General features: G+C 53.7%; 10 protein-coding genes across 10 annotated transcripts; 5 read left to right on the plus strand and 5 right to left on the minus strand.

Annotated features, from left to right (window-relative positions):
• Positions 1–19: 19 nt before the first annotated feature.
• Positions 20–1,939, plus strand: BDV59DRAFT_198385 (Alpha/Beta hydrolase protein; the record flags this gene model as incomplete). Its single annotated transcript, XM_073693149.1, has 7 exons — positions 20–232; positions 290–374; positions 442–756; positions 819–934; positions 988–1,285; positions 1,339–1,554; positions 1,608–1,939. 7 exons carry the CDS (start codon positions 20–22, stop codon positions 1,937–1,939), a joined length of 1,575 nt encoding a protein of 524 aa, XP_073551697.1.
• A 751-nt stretch (positions 1,940–2,690) lies between these two features.
• BDV59DRAFT_169402 (acetolactate synthase catalytic subunit) lies at positions 2,691–5,702 on the plus strand. The gene is made up of 5 exons (XM_073688236.1): positions 2,691–2,965; positions 3,071–3,169; positions 3,241–3,308; positions 3,395–5,080; positions 5,142–5,702. The coding sequence occupies exons 1-5, from the start codon at positions 2,814–2,816 to the stop codon at positions 5,195–5,197; spliced, it is 2,061 nt and encodes a 686-aa protein (XP_073551698.1). The 5' UTR covers positions 2,691–2,813; the 3' UTR covers positions 5,198–5,702.
• A 156-nt stretch (positions 5,703–5,858) lies between these two features.
• On the plus strand, positions 5,859–7,844 carry BDV59DRAFT_169404 (RING finger domain protein). The gene has a single exon (XM_073688237.1). It carries the CDS (start codon positions 6,048–6,050, stop codon positions 7,551–7,553), a length of 1,506 nt encoding a protein of 501 aa, XP_073551699.1. The 5' UTR covers positions 5,859–6,047; the 3' UTR covers positions 7,554–7,844.
• Positions 7,845–7,936: 92 nt separating this feature from the next.
• BDV59DRAFT_82110 (mitochondrial 54S ribosomal protein mL40) lies at positions 7,937–8,726 on the plus strand. The gene is made up of 2 exons (XM_073697141.1): positions 7,937–8,194; positions 8,314–8,726. Exons 1-2 carry the CDS (start codon positions 7,972–7,974, stop codon positions 8,655–8,657), a joined length of 567 nt encoding a protein of 188 aa, XP_073551700.1. The 5' UTR covers positions 7,937–7,971; the 3' UTR covers positions 8,658–8,726.
• Positions 8,727–10,179, minus strand: rho2 (putative Rho GTPase Rho 2; the record flags this gene model as incomplete). The annotated part of the gene is made up of 4 exons (XM_073695391.1): positions 8,727–9,477; positions 9,534–9,725; positions 9,890–9,968; positions 10,145–10,179. The coding sequence occupies 4 exons, from the start codon at positions 10,177–10,179 to the stop codon at positions 9,190–9,192; spliced, it is 594 nt and encodes a 197-aa protein (XP_073551701.1). The 3' UTR covers positions 8,727–9,189.
• Positions 10,180–10,639: 460 nt separating this feature from the next.
• Positions 10,640–11,216, minus strand: BDV59DRAFT_169409 (uncharacterized protein). Its single transcript, XM_073688238.1, has one exon. It carries the CDS (start codon positions 11,119–11,121, stop codon positions 10,822–10,824), a length of 300 nt encoding a protein of 99 aa, XP_073551702.1. The 5' UTR covers positions 11,122–11,216; the 3' UTR covers positions 10,640–10,821.
• Positions 11,217–11,415: 199 nt separating this feature from the next.
• BDV59DRAFT_82115 (putative stress response protein Nst1) lies at positions 11,416–15,840 on the plus strand. The gene is made up of 5 exons (XM_073697142.1): positions 11,416–12,795; positions 12,862–13,106; positions 13,163–14,762; positions 14,822–14,935; positions 14,987–15,840. The coding sequence occupies exons 1-5, from the start codon at positions 11,709–11,711 to the stop codon at positions 15,451–15,453; spliced, it is 3,513 nt and encodes a 1,170-aa protein (XP_073551703.1). The 5' UTR covers positions 11,416–11,708; the 3' UTR covers positions 15,454–15,840.
• Position 15,841: 1 nt separating this feature from the next.
• BDV59DRAFT_82107 (vacuolar protein sorting-associated protein 35) lies at positions 15,842–19,298 on the minus strand. The gene is made up of 5 exons (XM_073697140.1): positions 18,919–19,298; positions 18,205–18,842; positions 17,161–18,149; positions 16,558–17,106; positions 15,842–16,499 (listed from the first exon to the last, which is right to left on the minus strand). The coding sequence occupies exons 1-5, from the start codon at positions 19,053–19,055 to the stop codon at positions 16,182–16,184; spliced, it is 2,631 nt and encodes an 876-aa protein (XP_073551704.1). The 5' UTR covers positions 19,056–19,298; the 3' UTR covers positions 15,842–16,181.
• A 45-nt stretch (positions 19,299–19,343) lies between these two features.
• On the minus strand, positions 19,344–20,443 carry BDV59DRAFT_169411 (uncharacterized protein). The gene has a single exon (XM_073688239.1). It carries the CDS (start codon positions 20,354–20,356, stop codon positions 19,700–19,702), a length of 657 nt encoding a protein of 218 aa, XP_073551705.1. The 5' UTR covers positions 20,357–20,443; the 3' UTR covers positions 19,344–19,699.
• A 956-nt stretch (positions 20,444–21,399) lies between these two features.
• BDV59DRAFT_169415 (transcription factor TFIIIC subunit TFC6) lies at positions 21,400–23,843 on the minus strand (the record flags this gene model as incomplete). The annotated part of the gene is made up of 2 exons (XM_073688240.1): positions 22,439–23,843; positions 21,400–22,385 (listed from the first exon to the last, which is right to left on the minus strand). Coding segments are annotated over exons 1-2 (2,168 nt in total), but the record flags the coding sequence as incomplete, so codon positions are not given.
• Positions 23,844–24,532: the final 689 nt, after the last annotated feature.

Consider the following 24,532-nt stretch of genomic DNA (forward strand, 5'->3'; position numbering starts at 1 on the left):
AGACATATTGCTGCCCAGAATGGCACAATGGATTGCGCTTGTGCTGCTCTTCGCAGCTACAGCCCTAGGGCAAACCTTTGCTCCTTACTATGCGAACATGACCTGGCAGCCGCCTCGGACGCTGTCCAACTGGTCTAATCTCACGGTCGAGACCCAGACAGGGACATTTATCGGCTTGCTCAACGATACCTATCCCAATGTCCGCCAGTTCTTGAGGGTGCCGTTCGCCAAGGTTTGTAAACTGAGTGGCCTTCATTATCGAAAATCGTCTAACATGATACCTAACCAGCCCCCCGTGGGTGATTTGCGATGGCTTCCTCCGCAGAAGCTAGAGAGATCGACTCGGAGATATGACTCGACCAGATACGGACCCGGTAAAGCCTCGATTCCGATTGTTCGTTGCCGCCAAACCCACATCTAATACTAATCCACGCGCTGTAGCTTGCCCGCAATATGTCTCCTCCGCAAGTAACAACTGGAATCAATATGCACCTCCCAACCTGCTTGTCAACATCGGAGAGAATCTAAATCAGGGAGCCGTCGCATGGTCCACGGCAGAAGACTGTCTTTCGCTGGCTGTTTGGACGCCATCCTTTGCGAACGCCTCATCGAAACTCCCCGTAGCCCTGTTTGTTACTGGAGGCCATGGACTTACCGGTGGCATTGATATCCCATCCCAACTACCCCCGCAGTGGGTATCCCGTTCCCAGGAACATATCGTGGTCACGATCAATTATAGAGTGAATATCTTTGGAAGTGAGTATTTTGCGACCAATGAGCTTTGTCAGACTGCGCAAGTCTAATGTTTGCTTATGTAGACCCCAAGTCACGAGCCCTGAAAGAGACATCTCTGTCATTGCTTGACGTAAGAGCCGCCGTGGAATGGGTCCATGAAAATATCAGGGCCTTCGGCGGTGACCCAGAGAATATCATGGTCAGGCAATATTTGTCCCATACATGCTCAATTCGACTAACAAGTTTCCACAGCTCTGGGGGCAATCCCAAGGCGCTGCGTTGACCCATCTATACACCCTGGCCTTCCCCGACGAGCCGCTCGTGAACAAGTTCGGCATGATCTCGCAGCCGCCTTCAGTTACTATTGATATGACCACAACAGATGATGCTTATTTGGACTTTGACATTGTCGCCAAGGGTCTCGGGTGCAACTATGGAGACGATGCGGAAGCCGAGCTTGAATGCATGCGCCAGGTTTCGTGGGTCCAAATAGAGGAGTACATCAATCGTTACTCTGCGAGCCCTTCCATTGCCTTTTCCGACTATATCCGTACGAACCCAACTCTACCTCACGTGATGGTTTGCAAAGACTGACCGAAACAGCGGATGAGAGATACATCTTCTCGAACGAGACGAAACGTTATCTCGACAGGAAGGTCGCCCGTGGCCCTGCTATCCACTCAAACGCGGCGAGAGAAATGGCAAGCACTAACATCAGTTCGACGCGGGAGACGGAGAAAGAATGGCTCTGCAGCTCTGTCTCAGATGCAGCCATGAGACACTCCCTAGGTCTCGATACCTACCGGTATCTGTGGGCTGGTGAGTCTTTCACACACGGGGAATGTGAATAGGCGCGCTAATTACCGCGACAGGTAATTTCTCCAATATCAGCCCGACTGACTGGCTGGGTGCCTACCACTGGTCCGACCTCCTTATGATCTTCGGCACTTATAGCGAGAATGTAGGGCAAATCCCGCAACTGGAGGTAGACACATCAGCGTCCATGCAGGATTACATCTTGGCGTTTCTGAAAGACCCATCAACCGTCCATCTCACTGCTGGGTGGCCGCTATTTGATCCCAACGCGCCGAATGGAGGGTTGATCGTAGAATTCGGCAAGGATACGGCGGTGCGAAACATTACCGGAAACTATCTTGACGGGGCATGCTATAACTCGTCCAGTCCGATCCGGCTTTCTGGTTGATACACAGCGGGGGTTGGAATTGCTAATAATTCAACTGGGAGAGTGGAGCACTCCCAATGCATGTTTGACTATTAGTGCTGCAACGTACATACAACCACTCGACCAATGCTGGAGTATCTTCGTAGAAAGAGAAGACAACATATTATGATGAGTCGGGGATCCAAAAGAACCAGGCTGCTGTGGGATTGTAATGTATGATGCTCGACTGAGTACTATCCATGTCATGGTTGCTTTTCTAGATCCTGTTTTGGATCAGCCTCCAGGCAATAACTTAAGCTTAATTCCCTAGGTCTCCAACATCTTGGCTGACCACTTGAGATCTTGTTTGTTTCTTGGAGAACTTGGAGACATGACTGGATATGCATGCTCCGGGATCGGTGGACGGGGATGACCGTCAAGGAGAGGGAGCAAGAAAGAAAAGACGCTCACTATGTTCGGGCTAAACCAACTGCACCATATATACTACATTGAGACTGTCACTATCCCCATCACATATAAGATCGTAGCATGGAAGGGTGACTGGGTGACGATCTCACCACATGCCTTGTCCGGCCGAGGCAAGGAGAACATCGAGTTTCTGCCTGAGGCATCAAGGCTCGCCGATGATCGGAGCGCCCTCGCAGGCCTCAACCAATCAGCGCGGGCAGGATTATTCGCATTGCGGGGCGCTAGTCCCAAGGAGGACAAGGGCGGCCGGAGAAGAGAAGTTTGACTCCGGCAGTGGGAGTCACGGACTCACCGCGCTGGTTACTCACCCTCACTCGCACTAGTCCCCAGTTTCTTTTTCCTCCCCGTGCCTTCTTCTCGACTCCAATCTTCCATTCCTCATCCTTCCCCCAACTCCTTCGTGGCCTGGCAGTCATCCGTCCTCAAGATGATGCCTCTAAGACCATCAAAATGCGCCATGCGCACCATCCAGTACCAGAGGTTTATCGCCTCTGGCAGGAGAACTTTTGCTACGACCGCCGCGGTGTCGCCCCACCGCCTGTCTACTCAGAAGCGCTTCCAGAGCACAGCTACCGCTACGTGAGTGTTTTCTACGGCCCCATTGCGCATTCCCCATTCCTCCCTCGAGTGTGTATGGTGTGTCAATTGGTCTCTCGCTAACCCTCATGCGTCATGATCGTCTAGCGGTACGAGACCTGCCCCTAGTCCTGCCTTCAACCAGGAGCCCCAGCGGAATGAGGTGTCTCCGCTGCAAAGCAATCAGGTCCCTGAATTGGATGAGTCGTACGTGCTTGCCTCGATGTTTCGTCTTCTGTGAGAGTCCAAATTGACCCGGTCTTCGTCTACCCGTACAGCTTCGTCGGACTGAGTGGAGGAGAGATCTTCCACGAGATGATGCTCCGCCTTGGCGTCAAGCACATCTGTGAGTCACTTCTCTTCCGCCTTGCTTGATATGTTCATCCTCTCGGAGGAATGGGCAAGAGTAGGACATTGCTGATCCTGCAACAGTTGGATACCCTGGAGGCGCCATTCTGCCTGTTTTCGATGCCATCTATAACTCCAAGCACTTCGACTTCGTCCTTCCTCGCCATGAACAGGGTGCCGGTCACATGGCTGAAGGGTATGCCCGGGCTTCTGGCAAACCCGGTGTGGTTCTGGTTACTTCGGGGCCTGGTGCGACGAACGTGATCACCCCCATGCAGGACGCCCTCTCCGACGGTACCCCCATGGTTGTCTTCTGTGGTCAGGTCGCAACTGGTCTCATTGGTACCGATGCCTTCCAGGAAGCCGATGTGATTGGTATCTCCAGAGCGTGCACCAAATGGAACGTTATGGTGAAGTCCGTCGCTGAACTCCCCCGCCGTATCCAGGAGGCCTTCGAGATCGCCACCAGTGGCCGTCCCGGTCCCGTTCTGGTCGACCTTCCCAAGGATGTCACGGCCGGTATCCTTCGCAAAGCCATCCCGATGCACAACACCACGCCTTCCCTGCCCAGTGCGGCAGCCCTCGCGGCTCGTGAGCTGGGCATGAAGCAGCTCCACAACACCATCGGCCGCGTCGCTCGTCTCGTGAACGTCGCCAAGAAGCCCATTTTGTACGTCGGTCAGGGTCTGCTCGCTCAGCCTGACGGCCCCAAGGTTCTGAAGGAACTGGCCGACAAGGCCTGCATTCCCGTCACCACCACCCTGCAGGGTCTGGGTGGATTTGACGAGATGGACCCCAAGGCGCTGCACATGCTGGGAATGCACGGTTCGGCCTATGCCAACATGGCGATGCAGGAGGCCGATCTGATTATTGCCGTTGGAGCCCGGTTTGATGACCGTGTGACGGGAAGCATCCCCAAGTTTGCGCCCCAGGCGAAGCTGGCCGCTTCGCAGAACCGCGGTGGTATCGTCCACTTCGAGGTCATCCCTAAGAACATCAACAAGGTTGTTCAGGCTAATGAGGCCGTTGAGGGTGACTGCGCGGAGAACCTCCGTCACCTCCTTCCTCATGTCAATGCCGTGCCGGAGCGCCCGGAGTGGTTCGATCAGATCAACGACTGGAAGGCTCGTTTCCCCTTCTCCCTCTACGAGAAGCAGACCGCCGAGGGTCCGATCAAGCCTCAGACCCTGATTGAGAAGCTCAGTGACCTTACGGCTCACATGAAGGACCGTACCGTTATCACCACTGGTGTCGGTCAACATCAGATGTGGGCTGCTCAGCATTTCCGCTGGCGTCATCCCCGTACCATGATCACTTCCGGTGGTCTGGGTACCATGGGTTATGGTCTCCCTGCTGCCATTGGTGCCAAGGTGGCCCGTCCTGATGCTCTCGTCATTGATATTGATGGAGATGCCTCCTTCAACATGACTCTCACTGAGCTGACGACGGCAGCCCAGTTCAACATTGGCATCAAGGTGCTCCTGTTGAACAACGAGGAGCAGGGTATGGTGACTCAGTGGCAGAATCTGTTCTATGAGGATCGCTACGCCCACACTCACCAGAAGAATCCCGACTTCGTGCCTATGGCTCGCGCGATGGGTGTTGCGGCCGACCGGTGCACCAAGCCCTCGGAGATGGAGGAGAAGCTGAAGTGGCTCATTGAGAGTGATGGCCCCGCCTTGCTTGAGGTGTTTACTGACCGCAAGGTTCCCGTGCTTCCCATGGTGCCTGCTGGTAGCGCGCTGCACGAGTTCCTCGTCTACGATGAAGGTATGTTGCGAACTAGTTGTCCCCCGAAGGACCTCGTACTGACGCGATGCCTCTCTTGCAGCCAAGGAACAGGAGAGAAAGGCTCTGATGCGGAAGCGGGGCGTTACTACTATGTAATTCCGGCTGCCCGACGACACCGATGAGTTCTATGCCGATGATTTCACTTAATTCCAAAAGTGTCCTTTCGTCTTCCATCTAATATCTACGGCGTTTCTGGCGGGTTCTAAAACGCTAGCCGGTGCCAACACAAGAAATATAAGATGGCCCCCACTCGTTGGAAGAAAGTATTCTGCACAGAATGTCTCCGTCTGATCCATGCGCTTCTGAACCGGAGATCTGGGAGGGTCTTCCGGCAAAAGTATGCCCTGAATGGCGGACTCCTCAGCCTTTCTTTCTTCCTTTATGAGCAGGGGCATCTGGCTCTCGGCTTCCATTCTATTCAAGCAGTGGCATCGTGACCTGGCACATTTCGGTTGGGATCGCATTTATTTTGGGGACTGTTTCCATCTTGTACATAGTGGCCTCCTGTTAGCTATATCAATGCCGTCTACCTGAAACAGCGATCGAAAAGAAACAGAAGGTAGATTTTGCCCTGGGTCCCGGTGGAGATGAGACTCCGAGGCACCGTGGTCGAGCGGCGATGAGGTGAGATGGCGCCATCATGGTGGTTACATCGTCAGGATAAGGACGGCCTCACGTGACTAGCCCTCCACAAGCCGCGGTTCGGATCCGACCAGTTAAGACCAACTCGTAGGGCAGAGTGACTAAACCACCCACCCCCCATCGTTCCCTCAGTTCTCCTCTTTTTCCCATGGCTCCATCATTCCCCATGACTTAACTTCATCCTCCGCACCATGTTGCCTCCTCTTTCTCTACTCTAACGTCTCACTTGGATACCGTCCTTCGTTAAATACTTCTTCCTCCAACACCCTCCGGTTTACCCTCAGCTGACAGCTCCCTTGCCATCATGGCGTCTCTGCCGGGTTACTCGGCCTCCACAGGCAGGACGCGGTCCGAAAACTCCTCGTCAGCCGCCCGAGAGGACAGCAGAGTCTCCTCAGAGGGCATAGACGCCACTCCATCGATTGAGTCCCTGGATGATAATGAGACCGTCTTTCTCAACAAGATGCCCGCCGCCGATAAGCCTCAGTCGAAGTCCCCATCTCAGAGCGTGGCTGCGGCGGAGACATCATCCGCATACGAACCCCGCAAGTGTTGGATATGCTATACCGATGAGACAGAGGATTCACCCTTGAATTCGGATTGGCGCTCGCCTTGCCCCTGCGCTCTCACGGCCCACGAAGCCTGTCTATTGGACTGGCTGGCCGATCTCGAAAACCCTCGGTCCCGGAAAAACAATGGCCAGGAGGCGAAGATGTTATGTCCGCAATGCAAGTCCGAGATCGTCGTCTCTCGCCCCCGCAGCTATATCGTCGATGTCGTCCGCCTGTTTGAACGCATTGCCGGGAACCTGGTGCTTCCGGGAATGGTGTTTACCCTGGCAGGGACGGTATGGGCCGGGTGCTGTGCACATGGGGTCTATTCGATGTACTTTGTTTTCGGGACCGAGGAAGCGCGTCGCATCATGGAGGTACCGACCGATGGGACGTGGAACCCCGGGATGAACCTGGGCCTGCCGTTCATCCCGCTGGTCCTGATCTTCGCACGCACCCGCTACGCCGAAGGCCTGCTTCCTGCCATCCCCGTTCTCTTCTTTGCCACACACCATCCCGGCCAGGAGCCGGACCTCGACATGTGGCCGCCGAGCGCCGCCATGACCTTCGCGGCCCTCCCGTACGTCAAGAGCTTCTACACCGCCCTCTACGACCGTCTCTTCGGCAAGCTGGAGCGCAAGTGGATTGCCGAGGTGCAGCCACGGCAGTCGGACATTAACGAGTTCGATGACAATGCGCCACCCGAACACCCCGAACCGGCGGCGCCCGCGGGGCAGAACCAGCAGTTTGTCATGGAGATTGATGTGGGGTGGCAGGTCGGGATGGAGAACAATAACAACGAGGACGAGAATAATGGGCCAGCAGCCGCGTTGGGGCTGCGTAACGTGCAGGATCAACCGCTTAACCCACCGAACAACGCACAGCAGGGCCAACAGGGGCAAAACCAGGGCATGGGGGCTAATGCCCAGGCGCTGCTGGGTCGTCGGGAGGATTTCATTCACGAGTCGATCAGTCTCTCCGACATCTTCCTCGGCTCTCTGGCGTTCCCTGCAATTTCTGCCTCGATGGGCGGGCTGCTCAAATATGTGCTTCCGAAGTCGTGGACCAGCGCGTCGACGCTCGAGCGCAGTCGACCCGGCCTTCTCCAGACGAGGTGGGGTCGAACGGTGATTGGAGGCTGCGTGTTTGTGCTGTTGAAAGATGCCCTGGTGCTCTATTGCCGGTGGAAGCTGGCACAGACGCATCGGCGGCGCAAGGTGCTCAACTACGACCGGGCAAAGAAGCAGGTCGTGGGTTGATGGTCGCTGTGACAGCGCGATCTCATAGCGGGTTACTTTCTTTGACGATATTCTAACGAAGCATTTCATGGGCGTTTTTCTTCATTTCGCGAGCCTCTCCTTTCTACCTTGTCTTCATTGATGAGAATAACGGACGATACATTCTTTCCTGTAGTACAACGCACGATACATCTCATGACAGGAATGGACGTTGCTATAGCCTACCTAGTATATTATTTAGTTCGACCAGGTCATTCAAGATCCATGGCCGAAACGTACGTGTAGACGCTATCAGGGAAAAATCAATTGGTGTACCTTGCGCGCTTACAGGCCCCAATGCTTAGCGCGCGGCTAGCCAACAAACTTTCCACCCAGAGTTTCGACATCTCGGAACTCATCAAACCCCAAGTTCTCCCAGACACCCATACACACCCACACCATGCGGCCCCTTTCCCCGGTGCTCGCCTCGCTGGCGAACGTCTTCCGCATCCCACTCTCGCAGACCCCCTCGCGACCGATCCTCAACCGCCTCAGCAGCGAGACCAAGTCTCCTCGCGGGCCCGTCACCTCCGCCATCCAGCAGCAGGCCTCGCGACCCTTCTCAACAACCAATGCCCTTCTGAAGAGAAAGGGCAACGCTCCCCGGGGTGACCGCCGCGTTAGTACGTGACGTTCTCCCCTTCCAATTCTCATCCCCTACTGCGGTCGTCCATCGCAGAGCCTCCACTCTCCACCCTCACCGTACACGAACAAATAGACTAACGTAACGGGCTTTGTCCAGCGCTGATCCGCTACTTCCTCTGGCACCCGCTCACGCCCCGGCCGCTCCGCTTCTCGCGAACCCGCTACCTCCGCCACTGGACCATCCACCGCGCGTGGCAGCTGTACCAGGCCCAGCAGCGTCGGACGCAGCAGCTCGAGCTGCAGCGCCAATGGCAGTCGATGCAGGCGGCGTGTGAGGAGCTCCGCACCGGCGCCGGCGACGGCGGCAGGCTCTTCCGCAAGTCGATGATCAAGACGGGTGTGTACCGCGATCTGTTCCCGATCGAGTATGGACGGCTGCAGACGGAAAATCCGCCCAAGGATGGGTGGAACCATGAGTGGAAGAGACCGGAGAAGAAATAGATATATCGGGAGGATAGGGGTGGTATGTGAATCTGGATTGGTCCTTGCATTTCGTTTGTCTTTTGTATGTATTGTATGTACTATATAACTCATGGAGATATATCGTCTTTGGTGTGTGGATCAGGTTCCTACGAAGATCAAGGGATCTTAGATGGCCGAATACAATTGACATAGTGATAGATCGTCGCTAGTAGGGAATGAACGAAGACAGGGTCGTGACCAAAGGAGAGAATGTCGGAGTGCGCCTGAGAATCGTGTATAAAGTCGCCAAGCAGGTGCTCCAGAGTGTAACGCGAAAGTCGAGAAATGAAAGACAGCGGAGATAACAAAAGAAACCGCGGGACAGAGATCGAAAGGAAAGAAAAGTCCACCCAAACGCCAGTCATGCAAGATATATTTCAACAAGTCGTCAGCAACTTCCGTCCCCCCTTTTTGTGAAGACAGTCAAATCTAACAGCTCCCATACACAGGCTCTCACTGTCCAAGACGTAGGTATATATCGTAGGGTAAGGGTTCGAGGCCGGAGTCTCCGTTATAGGACAATGCAGCAGGAGCTCTTCCGCTTGTCGAATTTGAGCAGCGCCGCCCGGGTGGCCGCCTCGAAGACGTCGTCGACGCCCTCGCCGGTAAGCGACGAGCACTCGAGGTACTTCCGGGCGCCGATCTGCGTGCCCGTGTCGTTGCCTTCCCGGGTGGACACGAACTTCAACGACTTCTTGCGCATCTCCTCCTGCGCGAGCGGGTCGTCGCGGAGATCCTTCTTTAGGCCGACCAGGATGATGGGGACGTCGGGACAGCGGAGGTTTGCCTCTTCGATCCACTAGAGGGTTACAGCGTCAGCGAGGGCGGAACGAGGCTGGTAACGAACCAACGAACCTTGACTTTCACGTTCTCCAGGGAATCCGGGGTATCGATGGCGAAGCCGATCAGAATGACGTGCGCTTGGGAATAGGCCAGCGGACGCAATCGCTCGTAGTCTTCCTGACCGGCCGTGTCCCACAGGGCCAATTGCACCGAACGACCGTCCACCCGGCAGTCCGTCACGTAGTTCTCGAAGACCGTCGGGACCTATATATCCAAGCACCGTTAGAGGCACGTGCGTCGGACGATGACGAGGGGCGACGCGGGGGTGAATGATGGGAGAGGACTGACATAATGCTATCATCACGGCGACGTTAGCGATTCTGAATGCCTTGCATGAAGGGGGGAGGGGGAATAGGTTTGCTCCTTACAGTTGGGAAGTAACCGAGGGTGAAGACGCTGAGAAGACTCGTTTTCCCGCAGGCGCCATCACCGATGATGACCAGTTTCCTGGGGAGGTTAGCAGAAGGATATAAGAATGACGAGGCCAGGGGGGAAAAAAAAGGGTAGATGGGATGTTGTCAACGGAGGGGCAACGTTCAGGAGGGCGAGTTGATGCGGATCGACGGGAGCAGATCCAGACCGTTAGGGAGGGTCCCTTCTCCATCGACAGCTGTCGCACGTACCTTCGCATGACATTGTCGTTCTGTTGTTGGGCCATGTCGACAATGGGAGGGGATATGACGAAGGCACCCGTCAGAGAATGGAGGGATGGAGGAGAAGAGCAGAGTAGAGGAGAGAGGAGAGAGAGAAGGAGGAGGATGGATGGATGGTGGTGATGGCCCCCGTGAGAATCTCGGAACTGAGGGGGTTCTCGGCCAAAGAGGAGGCTTGTAGAGGAACAAGAAGAAGAAGAAGGAGAAGAAAAGAAGATAATAGAAATCAGCAGGTAATCATCAAATTCACTGCACTCGATAATGCCCAAAATTCTCGTCAGCTGTCAGAAAGGCCTGGAGGGAATGCTGGAGAGAATGGGACGGCGGGGAGTTAAATAGAGCTCCAGAATAGTTGGAGCAATTATAGGTGGGAAGAATCGTCAGAAATAATTATAGAAAATTATCCTACAGGTAATCTAATCGACAGATACTATGAGAATGCCCATTCTCATCGCGCACCAGGGAAATAAAGGGTCAGATCGACCGGTGGACGGCACAGCTGAGCTTCATCCACTTGTTACTAAGGTTAGAGATGTGTCTCAGACCGGACTGGACTACCGAACTCCTATTAGCTCTAGTGCCAGGTGGATAGGCCCGTGTCTTGGTTTCTGGCGGTTTCTGGTGTCTAGGTACCGGGGATGCCGATGTCATCCATACTTAGGTATAAGTCGCTGTATCATTCCTGTCCTGTCCGTAACTAGGAGGATTCGCAGTGAGAATTGTTCAACGCCCCGCTGCGGGGGGAACATCCGCAGATACAGTAAGCGGAGTAAGAGTCTGATGGTAGTGACTGCTACGTGTAGAGCAAGACGAATAATCGGATACCTAACCTTCACTACCCAGGGAAGAATATACTCCAGTACTGCATACAGACCCAGCAGCGTCGAGGTAGTGGGCTGCTGCCTGACTCGGCAGGCACCAACCTCGCTTGCGGCGGCTAATCCCATTGCGGCCAGCCAACCATCACCGCTCGGCGTCAAGATCCAAACCCCATCCAATTCCACCCATCGTTCTCTCTCTCCATCAATTTCGACTCCCGCACGCTGTCTCTCGACACCCTCCTCCGCTTCATTCGCCTCAAACGCCAGACCACTCGCGTCTCCCCTCTCTCTTTCAATTCCCTCTTCCCTCCTTTGGGAACGCCTGCATCTCGTCTCCTGCCTCCCCCTCCCTCTGGCGGCGGCCCGGGTCCTTTCCACCCCTCTCCGCCCTCACTCCCCGTTGGTTGTTGGCCTGGGCGTCTCACCTCTGACCTGTCCTCTCCTCCGCTCCCCTCTCGCGAGGTCCTGTGTCAGCTGCGCTTTTCGCCCCCTTCCTGTGACCGACCTCCTTCGCCTCTTTCCATCCTCCCGCGTCGACCTGCCACCGCGGAGAGCTTTGTTCCTGCACGGTTCGATCGGTCGTCCCCCTTCTGACTACACTAGCATGGTGGTTGCGTTGGGACACTCCAGGAGATCTTAACCACGCGATCTCCTCTCTCAACTCCCTCCCCGCTTTCCGCCCCTCCCCCCAAGATATTATCCTCCAAACCGCCATGGCGCCTTCACAGCATCCCAAATTCGCCTCCGCTCCTGCCCCCTCGTCCGACCCGACGTCGACCGTTCCTTCCCGTCCCACCAACGGCGCGCCCCATACGCCCAATGAGACCGCCTACCCGTCGTCCACTACAGATCCGAAGCTGACTTCGGTGAATCGCAAGAAGCAGAAACGTCGGCAGAAGCAGGCCGCTCGCTTGGCTGCGGAGCGTCAGCTGGAAAACGGACACCCCATGGATCACGGCGACCACGGTAGTCTCAGCCCCTCCGGCGCGGGCAGCCGTGCCTCCGACGACCTGGATGTCGATGACCTTGCGAACGACGAGGCCTATTCCAACCACAGCGAACAGAATCTGAATCCGGACGACCACGCCGCCAAGTCGTCTGGTCGCAAAAAGAAGAAGAAGGCCAAAAAAGGCCGTGCCGGCTCGCAGACCCTGGGAGATGAGAGCTCCACCCCCCAGTCGACCCCGTCCGTCTCCATGTCGCACCCGCTTCCACCCCCTCTGCCGTCCCATCTGGGTGCCCGGACCATGCTCAAGTCCGCCAAGGACCGTAGCATATGGAACACGTCGACGCAGGAGGAACGGGAGAATATCAAGACCTTCTGGCTTGAGCTGGGCGAGGAGGAGCGACGCCAACTTGTCAAGGTGGAGAAGGACGCCGTGCTGAAGAAGATGAAGGAGCAGCAGAAGCACTCGTGCAGTTGCACCGTGTGTGGGAGAAAACGCACCGCTATCGAAGAGGAACTGGAGGTCCTCTACGACGCCTATTACGAGGAACTCGAGCAGTACGCCAATAACAATCAAGGCTCCTTCGAGAGAGGTTCGCCCATCGTTCCACCTCCCCGCTTATACCAACCGCCGTTGCGTTCACCCGGTCAACATACGCGAACACAAGGGCAATTCCACCCCTCGAGAGGTCGGATTCACGAGTTACCTGAAGACGACGACGACCTGGAGGAGGACTACGACGACGAGGAGGATGAGGATGACGAACCGTACAGTGATGACGAGTTCGAAGACGAAGAAACCCGTGCTGCCCGTGCGGATTTCTTCGCCTTTGGAAACAGTCTAACTGTGAAAGGTAAGCTCGCATCCAATCGGGTTTTTGCTTTGAACCCCCTAGCTGATGTTGTTCTTCTACACTTAGACGGGATCCTCACCGTCGCAGACGACCTATTAAAGAACGATGGGAAGCATTTTATCGACATGATGGAGCAGTTAGCGGAGCGTCGAATGCAACGCGAAGAAGATACACAATACAACATAGCCGCGGCACATCAGTCCCTTCACAGCGGTCATAATCACCCTCCATACGACGACGAGGAATACGACGATGAAGAAGACGAAGAATATGACAGTCAGGAGGAAGATGACTATGACGAAGACGAAATGGTTTGTTTCTGATGGCCGTCATTCAATACCCTTGCAGAAGACTGACTGTCGTCCAGGACACCATGACGGAAGAGCAGCGCATGGAAGAAGGCCGACGCATGTTTCAGATATTCGCCGCTCGGATGTTCGAACAGCGCGTGTTAACAGCCTATCGAGAAAAGGTCGCCGAGCAACGCCAGCAGAAACTAATCGAAGAACTCATGGAGGAGCAAACCCGGACAGAGCAAAAGAACGCCAAGAAAGCCCGCGAAGCCGAGAAGAGGAAGGAAAAGAAACGGCTCCAGAAACAGGCCAAGGAGGAAGAAAAGGCCCGGCGCGAAGCGGAAAAGGCTGCGGAAGAAGCTGCTGCTAAAGCCGAGCAGGAGAAGAAGCTGGAGGAGCAACGAAGAAAACGAGAGGAGCAAAGGAAGAAGCGGGAGGCTGAGCGGAAGGCTCAAGAAGAGGAGCGTGCACGCAAGGAGGCCGAGAAACAACGACGATTGCGCGAGGAGCGAGAGAAGCAGGCTGAAGTCGAGCGGAAACACCGCGAGCAGAAGGAGCAAGAGAAGAAGAAACGCGATGAAGCCCGGCGAAAGGAACGTGAGGAGCGCGAGTTGAAGGAGAAGAAGGCCCGAGAAGAGCGCGAGCGCAAGGCCCAGGAGGAGCAGAAGAAAGCTGAGCAAGAAACTCCCGAAACGAAACGAAGCTCGTACCTGGGTGGACCCATTCCTATCCCGGCCAACCTGCATCCTCAGGGAGCCTCGAGTTATCTCCAATCGCCTCACGTTCAGACTGCGTCGCCTGCTGTCCCGAAAGCTCCGACTCCTGCCAGACCTCGTCAGCCGTCTCAACAAGGCTCTCACGCCTCGTCGCCGCGGTCCCAGCCCGCCAGCACGGAACCCTTCCACACTTCCATCTCTCCGCGGTCGATGGCGCCGTCTCAATCGTCGGGGGCTTCTAGTGTGACGTCCAAGCAAGGACATGGGCAACAACCCATGCTCCACCACCCGCAACCCTCCACGCCGCTATCCCCTCTTGGGTCCGTAACCAGGTCTTTACCTCCCGGGTTTGGAAGTGCTGGCTTGCCGTCTAACCCACCCGGCTTGTCTGGTATGGTTCCTCGGCCGCCGATCGGACATGAACTACCCACATATCCGCCACATTCTGGGCCACTAATGAATCCACTCAGAGGGTTCGCCTCTCCTAACGGCATCCCTGTCCCTCCAGGGATCAATGGGACTCGACCGATGCCGCCCGGCCGAGGGTTCCCGCTTGAGCCGGCGCCAGGTCTTCCATTCCACGCGCAGCAGCCCATTGCGGGAGCGTTTGCTTCGCATCCAGGGGGTCTGTCGCATGCCCACTCTAGACAACCGTCAGGGTCATTCGAGCGTTCCCCTCTTGAGCCGCATGCTCAAACGTTCCCTATCTCCCGGCCCAGTCCTATCAAACGACCGCCCAGCACGCAGCAGGAGCCAAGTGATACCAATCGTGCCACCCAGCGTGACGTCGACCATCTCAGTGCGCAACTAGGCAGCAGTGCCCTTCTTGACGATACCGATATCCCGTTCACATCGAACCTCTCGCAGTCCCTTCCTGGGGCACCAGCTCCTGGCTCTCTTCCGGGGCCCACACGAGCCAGCTTCGGTGCGCCGTCGCTATTCCCGGATCCTCTTGGTGGTGAGTGGTCCTTCGACATCCCCTCTACCTTTGTTATATCCCAGACTGACTGTCTATAGCATCTAAACCCGGTGGTTTCATGGGTCCCAGTGTAGGTGGCAATACGTGGGGCGCGCAACATCCGTTCAGTTCGTCCGCGTTCCCTGGAGCGTCAACATGGGGGGCAGCACATGGTACGTCCAACATGCCCTACTTGATATAGACTGATTATTGACTTTATCCAGGGAGCGGTTGGCCCAACAACGCATTCGGCTCAGGTGGCCACCACCGTGTGCACACATCGCGCCCTGTCGCGATTCGGCTGCTGGTGATCCAGGCTTGCAAGCAGCTTGACACGATGAGTCCCTCCAAGGCAGGAAGTGGTTATCATGATGTGAAGGTGGTTCTTCGGCAGGTGGAGCAACTTCGCCCCTCGAATGAGCCGTCGATCTCCCTCAAGGAGATGCTGGATATCTGCGACACGGAGGGCAACACGCAGAATGGTGGTGGCTCGTTTTCTATCAGGAACGATGAGATGGGAGAGTTCGTCAAGTTCGAGCCGGATAACAACAGCGCTGCCTCAGGCCACAGAGGGAGTATCGTGCCCGGCGAGATTGGCAGTCCAGTTCCGAGTAGCAGTATGCCGGCGTTTGGCGGGATCGGAAGCACATCATCTATCCTCCGGCAGTTTTCTTCTCCAACGGGTTTCTAAGGCGTTTACTCGGCACACGCGGCATTCTATCTATCAGTGTGAATGGGAATTTATTGTTCGACTTCTCTACGGTTTGGGAATGATGATTGATTGCTGGAATGCTGCTCTATTGGTTTGACTGTTCTTTTTCTCCGTTTCTGTCCAAGCGTCATGTCATGGTTCATATTCATCCTGATCAATCCTAACGTCTTTTTCCCCCTCTTTTCGCGACACGTCTTGATGGTTGTCCTTTTTCCCGCTACTTGTCCTTTTCCTTGCACTATTCCTTCGAGTCGAGCTTATGGAAATACCACGGTCATACATATCCTCTGCTCACTATGCAGTCATCTTCATGGACTTCCGTCTCCATGCTAGCAAATGCATGATCGGTCTGGTATTAGCAGATTTTTGTTTCCTAAGCCTCTACACATGCCTTATTGTGTAGACCAGGGTAGACCATTCAGTAGAACACCCCTGCAGGGAGCATGTCCATAAGCCAGGATATATAACATTGCAGGCCCATCCATCGCACGTAAAAAAGGGGTATTATACGATATCGACATGATAGACGACAAAATATGATGATACACCTATGTGACCGCACCAAATAAAGAAGGGAATCAAATCTTACAAGCGTTCAACCGGCTAAGGAGGATAGGAAAGTAGGAACGAAGCGGAACAAGGACGCGGAGATGAGAAAAAGAACACAAGCTAGAAAGCGATACACGCATCATCTCATACAGTCATCTTCACTGTCTTGGATCCGTCACCACGCCCTCGTATTCTCTGGATCGGATATATTCCAGGGTGCGCTCGAAGTGGCGCTTCGGGCCATCCAGGCCTGGGTTTGGCTCATCTTGATTGGTCTGGAGATTGGAATGAATAAGCTCAATGAGGCCGTTCAGATACTTGGTCGTCACTGTCTCGTTCTGTTGGTCGAAATAGTAGACGTAACGGTTGAGGATCTCGACGAAAAGCTCCACGGACACTGCGGTGTCCATACAGGCATCTGCCACGCGTAGCGCGCGTTGGAGGCACTCAAGTACCCGTTTCCCGTCGCGGTAGAGCTGTGGAAAAATTAGTTATGGGCACATACAGACAAGAGTGTAGACCAAGATAACATACGTTCTTTGTATCTTCCTCGCCTCGTTGCGGATTCTCAACAACCCACCAGAGATGGCTTGCTAGATACACCGCACGGCATTGATCGGGTTTCTTCAGGAGCTTGCTTCCATGCAAGGCTGCCTTGGTGATGAGTGTGTCATAGTTCTCCTTCGAGAAACCTCGGGTCCCATGGAGCGCCCCGGCGATGATACACACGGCCTGGAATTGAGCACGAGAGTCGCTGATGGAATCTTCGTAGATGGTGAAGGCTTGGGCAAAGAACTCGTAGCTAAACTCCTCGAAGCCTGTTTGGTCGGCTACTTCACCGCACATCACGAACAACCGTAAGGCTAGATCAGCACAGCCAGGGTTGACGCGCTGATAAAGGTTGTTGACACATTGGTGCATAAATCGGTATAGTGCCGACGACTGGGAGTTCCAGTTGTCATCGTAGTGCTCGCGCGCTTTGAGCTTGCGGGCCAGTCGTATCGATGCAGTGATGAGAGCAGGGGTTGTGTATCGGATCCGCTCATTTCCATCAAGGTACGCTTTGCGGGTTGCTTGGAGAAGCTGCGTTTGAAAGTTAGGGCAAATGAAAAAGACGGTTTGGATTCAAATTCTCACCTTGAGTTGGGTGTCATTTTCTGGGGCTTGGATCAAATGTACTAGTCTTGCAAGCCATCCTTGCTCTTCGATAGTCTCATCAGTTTCCCCACGTCGCTGAGACTGTAACCCAGGGTAGCCCATAGATTGCTGTGCGCCTTCCTTGATCAGTACCCTCAAGGCCTGTAGAACGCGATCAAGGTTTTCGGTGGTAGTAACTAGAGTCCGCTTCTGGAGTAGATTGCGAGCAATCTCCCCAGCCACTGATCGCCTTGTGGGGTAAGATTGCGACGTCAATAATGGAAGGTAGTTCGGTAGGGCCAATGCTGTAAAGATTGAAACATAAGAACGGATGGGCGCCAGGAGAAGGTATAGAAGATTCTGCTGTGTCGGGGCGGAGTGCAAGTCTGCATGATCAGCGTATTCGGCAGTCTCCTTGGTAGCAAAGTCCAGGATCTGGTCGACATATCCGAGTTCATCAGGGTATGTATTCAGCGCAAGATTAACGAGCGAGACCAACAGCGCCATGGTGTCCTGAATGGGAAGGCCTCGGGTTTTGATCAGGTTGACAACCTGTTCATAGAAGATGTTGTACAGCTTGACGTCAGAGGGAATTCCAGCCTGTTCTTCTTTATCGCCATTTTCGTTGGCCGAGGGGCTTGTCTCTGTCGCGCCCGTACTATTCTCTGGCTCCTTGGAGACCTGCTCCACACCATTCTCTTGGGAGGCACCTGTGTCCACATCCGTCGCAGGTGCTTTATCTTTGTTTTTGGTTTCTTCCGAAACCTTGAGGTTTTCGAGAAGTCGCGTGACCGCTTCCTCCTCGCTCTGCTTCCTCTTTTCAGGGTCGGCGGTGGATTCAGTTTCGCGGGCAGCATAAGCGGACAACCGATCCATAAGCCCTATGACGATCTTCTTGAGATCCACGTGGGGGTTGAGTCGCGCAATCGCAGACAGGAGGAGGTCGAGTGTGTGAAGATGGAATTCGTCGGGGAAGACCTTTGTGATTACTGGAAGACGGATTAGCACCATAATCAAGGGTGTCAGTTCAGCGGCGTGGCGTACCTTCGAGCAGATACTCCTGAGCGAGGACATCTCGGCATTGAACAACCTGTTCCAGCAGTGCTTGTAGTATACCGGACTTGTAGCCCTCTAGGTCGACCAACTGACTCAATCGCACAATATTACTACCAACCAGAAGTTCTAACTCCCGGCGTTCTTGCATCCTCCTCTCCCGTTCGCGAGATGGGCCCTGATGCTGGAGCCTAACCCACAGCTTGTTCATCTCAACAAAGTTAGTAAGGACGAAGTTGATTGAATCCTGCAAGTTGCCCTCAGGACCATCTCCAGATCCGGTAGGGAGGTGATCCCTTGCCTGACCCGAGAGGTAATATCTCAGAAAGAGGCCCCGAATTGGATGCTGGACTCCGCGACTCATCTCCATCATATCTTTCATGATTTCCTTGACCGGCGCATCCTCCACCGACATGTACACCGTGCCCACGGTAATCATCAGGTAGAGTCGGGGGATAATGTTACCAGCATATTGCACCAGCTCGTAGAGGTCAGCCAAATGGTTCACCGGATGGTTCTCTTTGAGGTAAACGGAGAGGTGTCGCAAGGCATCAAAAACGGCCATGTATAGTTCGTAATATTGTTTCGGACCTAAACTCGGGGTACGGAGCTCAGAAACTAGGGTCGACCTATACCATTGGACAAGGGGTGGTCAGTACTCTCTCCCGCTGTTGCCTGGGAGGTACCCGAGGAGCTGGAGCTTACCCGCATTTGAGCGCATCCATTAACTTTCCGGGAGTCTCGAGACACTTTCGCATCATTTGTGACTGTTGGCGCACCACACCCAATGCCTCCTCAAGGAGGCGGCTCTGGTCCTCCGAAGCCGCTATGGGGGAGGCCATGACGATTGGTATGACGTCCGGGGTGAGTTCGGGGCGGTAAAAGAGCTCGTGGGAAGGGGGCGGGGAGCGGGGGGAGGTGAGTTAATGACGATGTGGGAGGAAGACCGAAGCACTTAGATCGGCAGCTCCTGGTCCATAGACAGGAGTAGGAGAGGGACAACGAAGAAGATGAGGCAGTGGACAAAAGACAGTTGGAGGGAATGCGGACATGCGATCCCACTGGGCGAAGATGGAAGTGGCAGTGAGTGATTATGTAAACTGACGTACTGCATCCCAAACGGGATAAGCGTCGCATTCTTCCAGCGATCTATTTACTCCGTGTATTTACTTCTGCTTCACCGGTGCATCCATGTCATCAATTGTCTATATCCCGAAATCTCAAGAGTCTACCATGTAATCTGAAGCCCGATCTAAATGCAACCAGACACGGCAATCCCATAATAAAAAGACTCGCTAACGCCAAATGCAGAGACAGACCCATGGCCATAGTACTATAGCCCAGCGCATCCTTTCAATATCGTCAAGTTCGAAAGACCCCAAGTTAAGAAACAGGAAAATTCGCTATAATCCATCATGTCATTTTCATATTGTCTTCAGATCGTCAATCGTTTTCAGCATCACTCCTAACGTGATTGGGCCATCGTTTATGTGCGTAGCGAAGTGCCGTTCAGCCCCCGGGCCATAACGTTGGCTCCCTGCACATCCGTGACATTAACCAGACCGCGTGTGAAAGCAACAGCACGCTCAGCGATGGTTCCATTGTTGCGAGCAGTCAGCCGGGAGGCGACGAGGTTGTGGCGGGCACCGAGACCAGAAGCAGTGCCATTGTTGCCGGCATCGACGTTCTCATCAGTCCGAGCTTTAATATAAGGCTCACTGCCATTGTGGCGAGGGAGCAGGTCATGAGTCTCCGTGCCATTCACAGCGAAAGATCTCCTTAGGTTCCGGGCTGCTCTCAACGTGCTGTTATATCCTCGAGCCACAAGATTAGACTCTCCGGCCGAATTACCGGTCGAGAGAGGTCCAGCAGGCCAAGCGGGGTACCCTCCCGGCACAGAAGTGCTGCATGGTGATGGGGTTGCAGACGGAGAACTCGTCACGGTTATTGTCGTGGGTGCTTGTGGAGGATTGGGTACCACAACCGTTTGTACGCTAGGTCCATCGGTACTGGGCTGGTCACCGACGTTGACTACCGAGTATGGCTCTTCTCTGCGCTGCATAGTGGAGTTTGTGCGTAGGTTGAGGAGAGGGACTGCCTGTGCCCCTAGAGAAGAGAGAACAAGTAGGAGCGCCGGATGCATTTTGGGATGGTCGTGCTAACGAAGAAAGCAAAGAAGGAAAGAGCTGGATGTGTGCCTAGAGGAATCGTCTTCTCCGGAGAGGTATGGTCTTTAGAAGAGAATATTTTGGAAGACGAGAGGCGGGGAGAAGACCTCTTTTATGATCAGCGGCTAGAGGAAGAAAGAAACAAAACTAAAACTAGCAGCCTAACGATCATCGTTACCATTATTGATTTATTCCATCATAGGACGGTAAGTAGACCCATCTATGACCCATCATGCAGGGAAATGTGCAGGCTGGCGCATCCACGATGTTCTGGATGCCGTCAAAGGAGGCTGGGGATCCGTCGACTGCCAGCCACAGCTTTTTCGGGATAATAGGCATCCACCGCCATTTTTCATGAGCTAGTTATCTTTTCCAGACCTGATCTGCCAAATAATTGTCTCGAGATAAGTGGCAGCAGCGATTCTAGGCAGCCAGAAATCAGAAGAGCAGCGAACTTCAAGACAGGCGCATGAGCCAAAAATAAAAACGGTGCCAAGCATCTGCATGTGGCTGGGGGACCCACCCCTGCGGCTGTGGCGTCCAAATCGGGGCCTAGGGTCTTGACGTATATTCTCTCGGTAACCAGGCAGAATCATAGAACGAGTCTAAAGAGATCCGTGATGCGGTATTGATCTCAGACATGCAGGGACTATTGCTGATTATGCAGAGTCAAAGCATGGCAACGTCAAAAGGCAACGTCAACACCCGATAAAATCTCCGAGTATTGTCTCGTGCAACTAGGCTCGGTTTACAGTTACCTGTGTTGGTTGTTGAGGGTGAATCGAACTACCATCTCCTGCGGCTAGTGAGATCATCTGCTGCAATATAACTCAATTCAGGCCCATCAATTAACAATGAAACCTACGGCCTTGATACACCTCCTTTACCGCCATATGCAAATCCGTTACTGTACATCGTTGCGATGCCCTTGACCTGCCTGAGACAGACCCGTGGTCACCAAGGAAGACAACACCATCGTCTACACACCGCTGCTACTCAGGACCCGTCTTAAGTTTCAATCCATGTTAGGCGTGCATTAACTATTGGTCACTCTGCCACCGTACGATAACTAGTCAATCAGGAATTCCTTTACCGGTATAACCAACCGGCGCATGTAATCTGTAGAAGTAGCCAATTATATGAGCTAACATTCTCAATCAAGGGCTAGGTCCTCCACACGAACAAGTCCACATCCCAGACCGGCACTGGCCCATCCCGCACACGTCTGGTTGGGGTTCCACGACAGCGAGCTAACATGCGTCCCCTCTTCATAGATGGTGATCATCATGACCCCGTTGACGACTCTCTGATCTCCAGTCATATTACGTGATAGGCCAATACTCTCGGCCCGGTATCCGTCATAGAATCGGCTAGTTCCTGGATTGTCGGTCTCCCGGCTTCGTACCCATTCATGGGTGAACCAGGCCTGCTGCCATTGCTTCTCCTTGGAGTGTAGTATACGTCGCAAAGGGTTGGTTGCAATAACCGCACCTCCGGTGCATCCAAACAGGGCACTCGGGTGCCAGGTGCTACATGGCGCGTGAGCAGAGATCGTGCTAGGGAGTTTGGCGACTGCTGTGGTAGTGAAGAATCGGCGAGCAGGAACAAGCCGCACGAAGTCATTCTCGTCGGAGGACACGAATGATTGTAAAAGAGGAGAGTATGATAGGTGAGGAGAGCCCATTCGCATGCGCGGAGTGTCGACTACATCTTTCCGAGGATCGGTGATTGATATCAAGCGGGTCTCCCCGTCCATCGATGTAGTGGCCAACATGTGAGCATGCGTCGGGTAGGCAGGGGTTATGGTGAGGATGTATGTCGAGTGAATGGGTTCATAAAAGTAAGGAAGGGTGTTTATTGACGGTTCTTGCGAGGGTATTATGCTCCAGATGGCCACAAACCCGTTCGCGCAGCCAACGGCAATATCGGTCGGGGAAAGCCATGCTACGCAAGTGCACAACGTCGAAGGGGGCTTTGCTTCAAAAACCGGGGAAAGGACCTTGTCTGTAAATACGTTAAGTTGACAGTTATTGTTTTCCTCGTTGGTTTGGGCTTACGAAATTCAGTGTTGTTGGGGTCACGGTTGGTTTTGATATCAAGTACTCGCAGGTAGCCATCACTCCAGATGCCGGCCAGCAAACCCACATTTTTTAAGGCATCCTCATCATCTTCATCTCGTGAATCGCGAGACATCGGACACCACGCAATTCGTCTTATATCTCCCCAGTTAGTACATAGTCCCAGGCGTAATTTCGGAGGAGATCCTGTGTCAAGGGCCTTGGTCAATGCTTTTCCACGTAGGGCCTTGAAAGACCACAGCTGCAACATGCACGCATAAGGAGCCGAAGGTCGGAATGCGGGCGCTCCACGATCTTTGAAGGGATCCAGATATTCTCCTTTCTGCTCTTCCGAGATAGGTGACGCGACGGCCAGATATTGTGTGAGTCCCGGCTGATTGGGGGCCCAACCCATACATTGAACCTTTTGTCCCAAGTTGAGGAGCCATCCCTGTCGTTTGCTGGTACTTTCTTGCCCTTTCTTAGTAGAGCTGCTCTTAGAGCCTTCCCAAGCCTCCCCATAATTGACAAAGTCGTGCTGTCCAAGGGTGAATTTCATTTGGTTGTCGGCGGGTCCCATGAAAACAGTATGTCTTTTCATGGGTCGCGGCAAATACATTCGACGGGCCTCTTTCTCCTCAAGGGGTTCAAGTCGCTGGCGTTTCCTGAACCGCTCTCCAACTTCATTGGAATAGTACCAGTCCCAGCCATGAGTCTCCTCCCGTTTGGATTCGTCAGGATCAAGGCCAAATGTCGGACCGTACCCGTACGACGGAATTTCCCGAGCATTGTCCAGCGAGGAGCGCGTTGGAAGGGCCGAATCGATTCCAGTAGCCCACCGGTCCCTGGTGTACACAATGGATAGTAGGCTCTTTTCATCGATGCTGAAAGACATCTGTAAAGAGATGGTTTTTCCCAGATGTTCGAAAGTGTTCCAGACACCCCTTGAGTGGGGGCCATCGTCCTTGAGAGCTGCAGCGCCAGTTGGAGGTCGCTTCTTGGGAACTTTCATTTTGGACGCCATAGCGACTGGTTGTTGACGATAGGTGACACCTTCATCTTCTTCCGAAACAGGTTCGTTTTCGTCCTCATTTTCTGGAATCATTTCATCGCTCAATTCGTCCTGATCATCAACATCCTCTTCGTCATCATTCGCCGCCTTAAATTCTTCATCCGAAGAACTGTCAATGGACACCACGGCCTTCTTCTGACCCGAGACATTGTTTCCCGCATCTGATTCATCAGTGACACCTGCTATCTCAAACGGATCGTCAGTATATTTGGCTATCGTGCCACGGTTTGATCTGCGTGGGCGAGGCATGTCAATTCATTAGATCTTATTGTAGACTAATAGAGAACCGGAATCCAACAGTTGATTTTAAAAATGATGCAGCTTCGTAGTAGCTGTAGTGTTATGAGGAGTGGTCGAAAGTTTCCTATCTCATCGGGCAATCACGTGCTGATTACAAGGCGGTGAGTCCAAATCTGTCCCCACGTTGGAGTATTGATCTCTCTCCTGTGTCCTCTATCAAATCTCATTGCACTTCGCAACAACCTCACGCGACAAAGGATAAGTCCTGTGCCCAATTTCAGTTGTAAATGTCTAAGCGCAGTTATGCCGAAAGGCAATTTTCTATGCCTGTCTTCTTCCTTGGTCGAACAGCGTGGCCCTTTAACATCACCAACACGTAGGAGTAGTATATTTATCATTATTATACAAGATCGACTTGTGAACAACTTGGACTTATTCACGCGCAGATGCTGGAGTATATTTCACATGCTCACCGCAACCGATAAGGATATATTTTAAGTTCTCATTAAGGTCCGTCTTTCCGCCTACCTGGGTAATGGTAGGTTGAGATCCTGGAGAAACCCTTCCAAAGTCGTAGAAAGGCGTCTATGTGCAGGGGAGTATGCAATTAGACTGTTGACAACACTCGTTATACATTGAGGTTTAAAGACACCATAGCTCGTTCCGTCTAAGATATGTCCATTGCCAGGGAAGGCGAAAACGATGTCTGTCAGAATTCTGTCGCTTTGTATTCCACCCGATGATATTTCCGCATGGGTATTAAGTGTGATATGATTCTGATG

This window comes from Aspergillus ambiguus (genome assembly GCF_047715705.1).
Source record: "Aspergillus ambiguus strain CBS 117.58 unplaced genomic scaffold BDV59scaffold_3, whole genome shotgun sequence".
Classification (NCBI taxonomy): domain Eukaryota; kingdom Fungi; phylum Ascomycota; class Eurotiomycetes; order Eurotiales; family Aspergillaceae; genus Aspergillus; species Aspergillus ambiguus.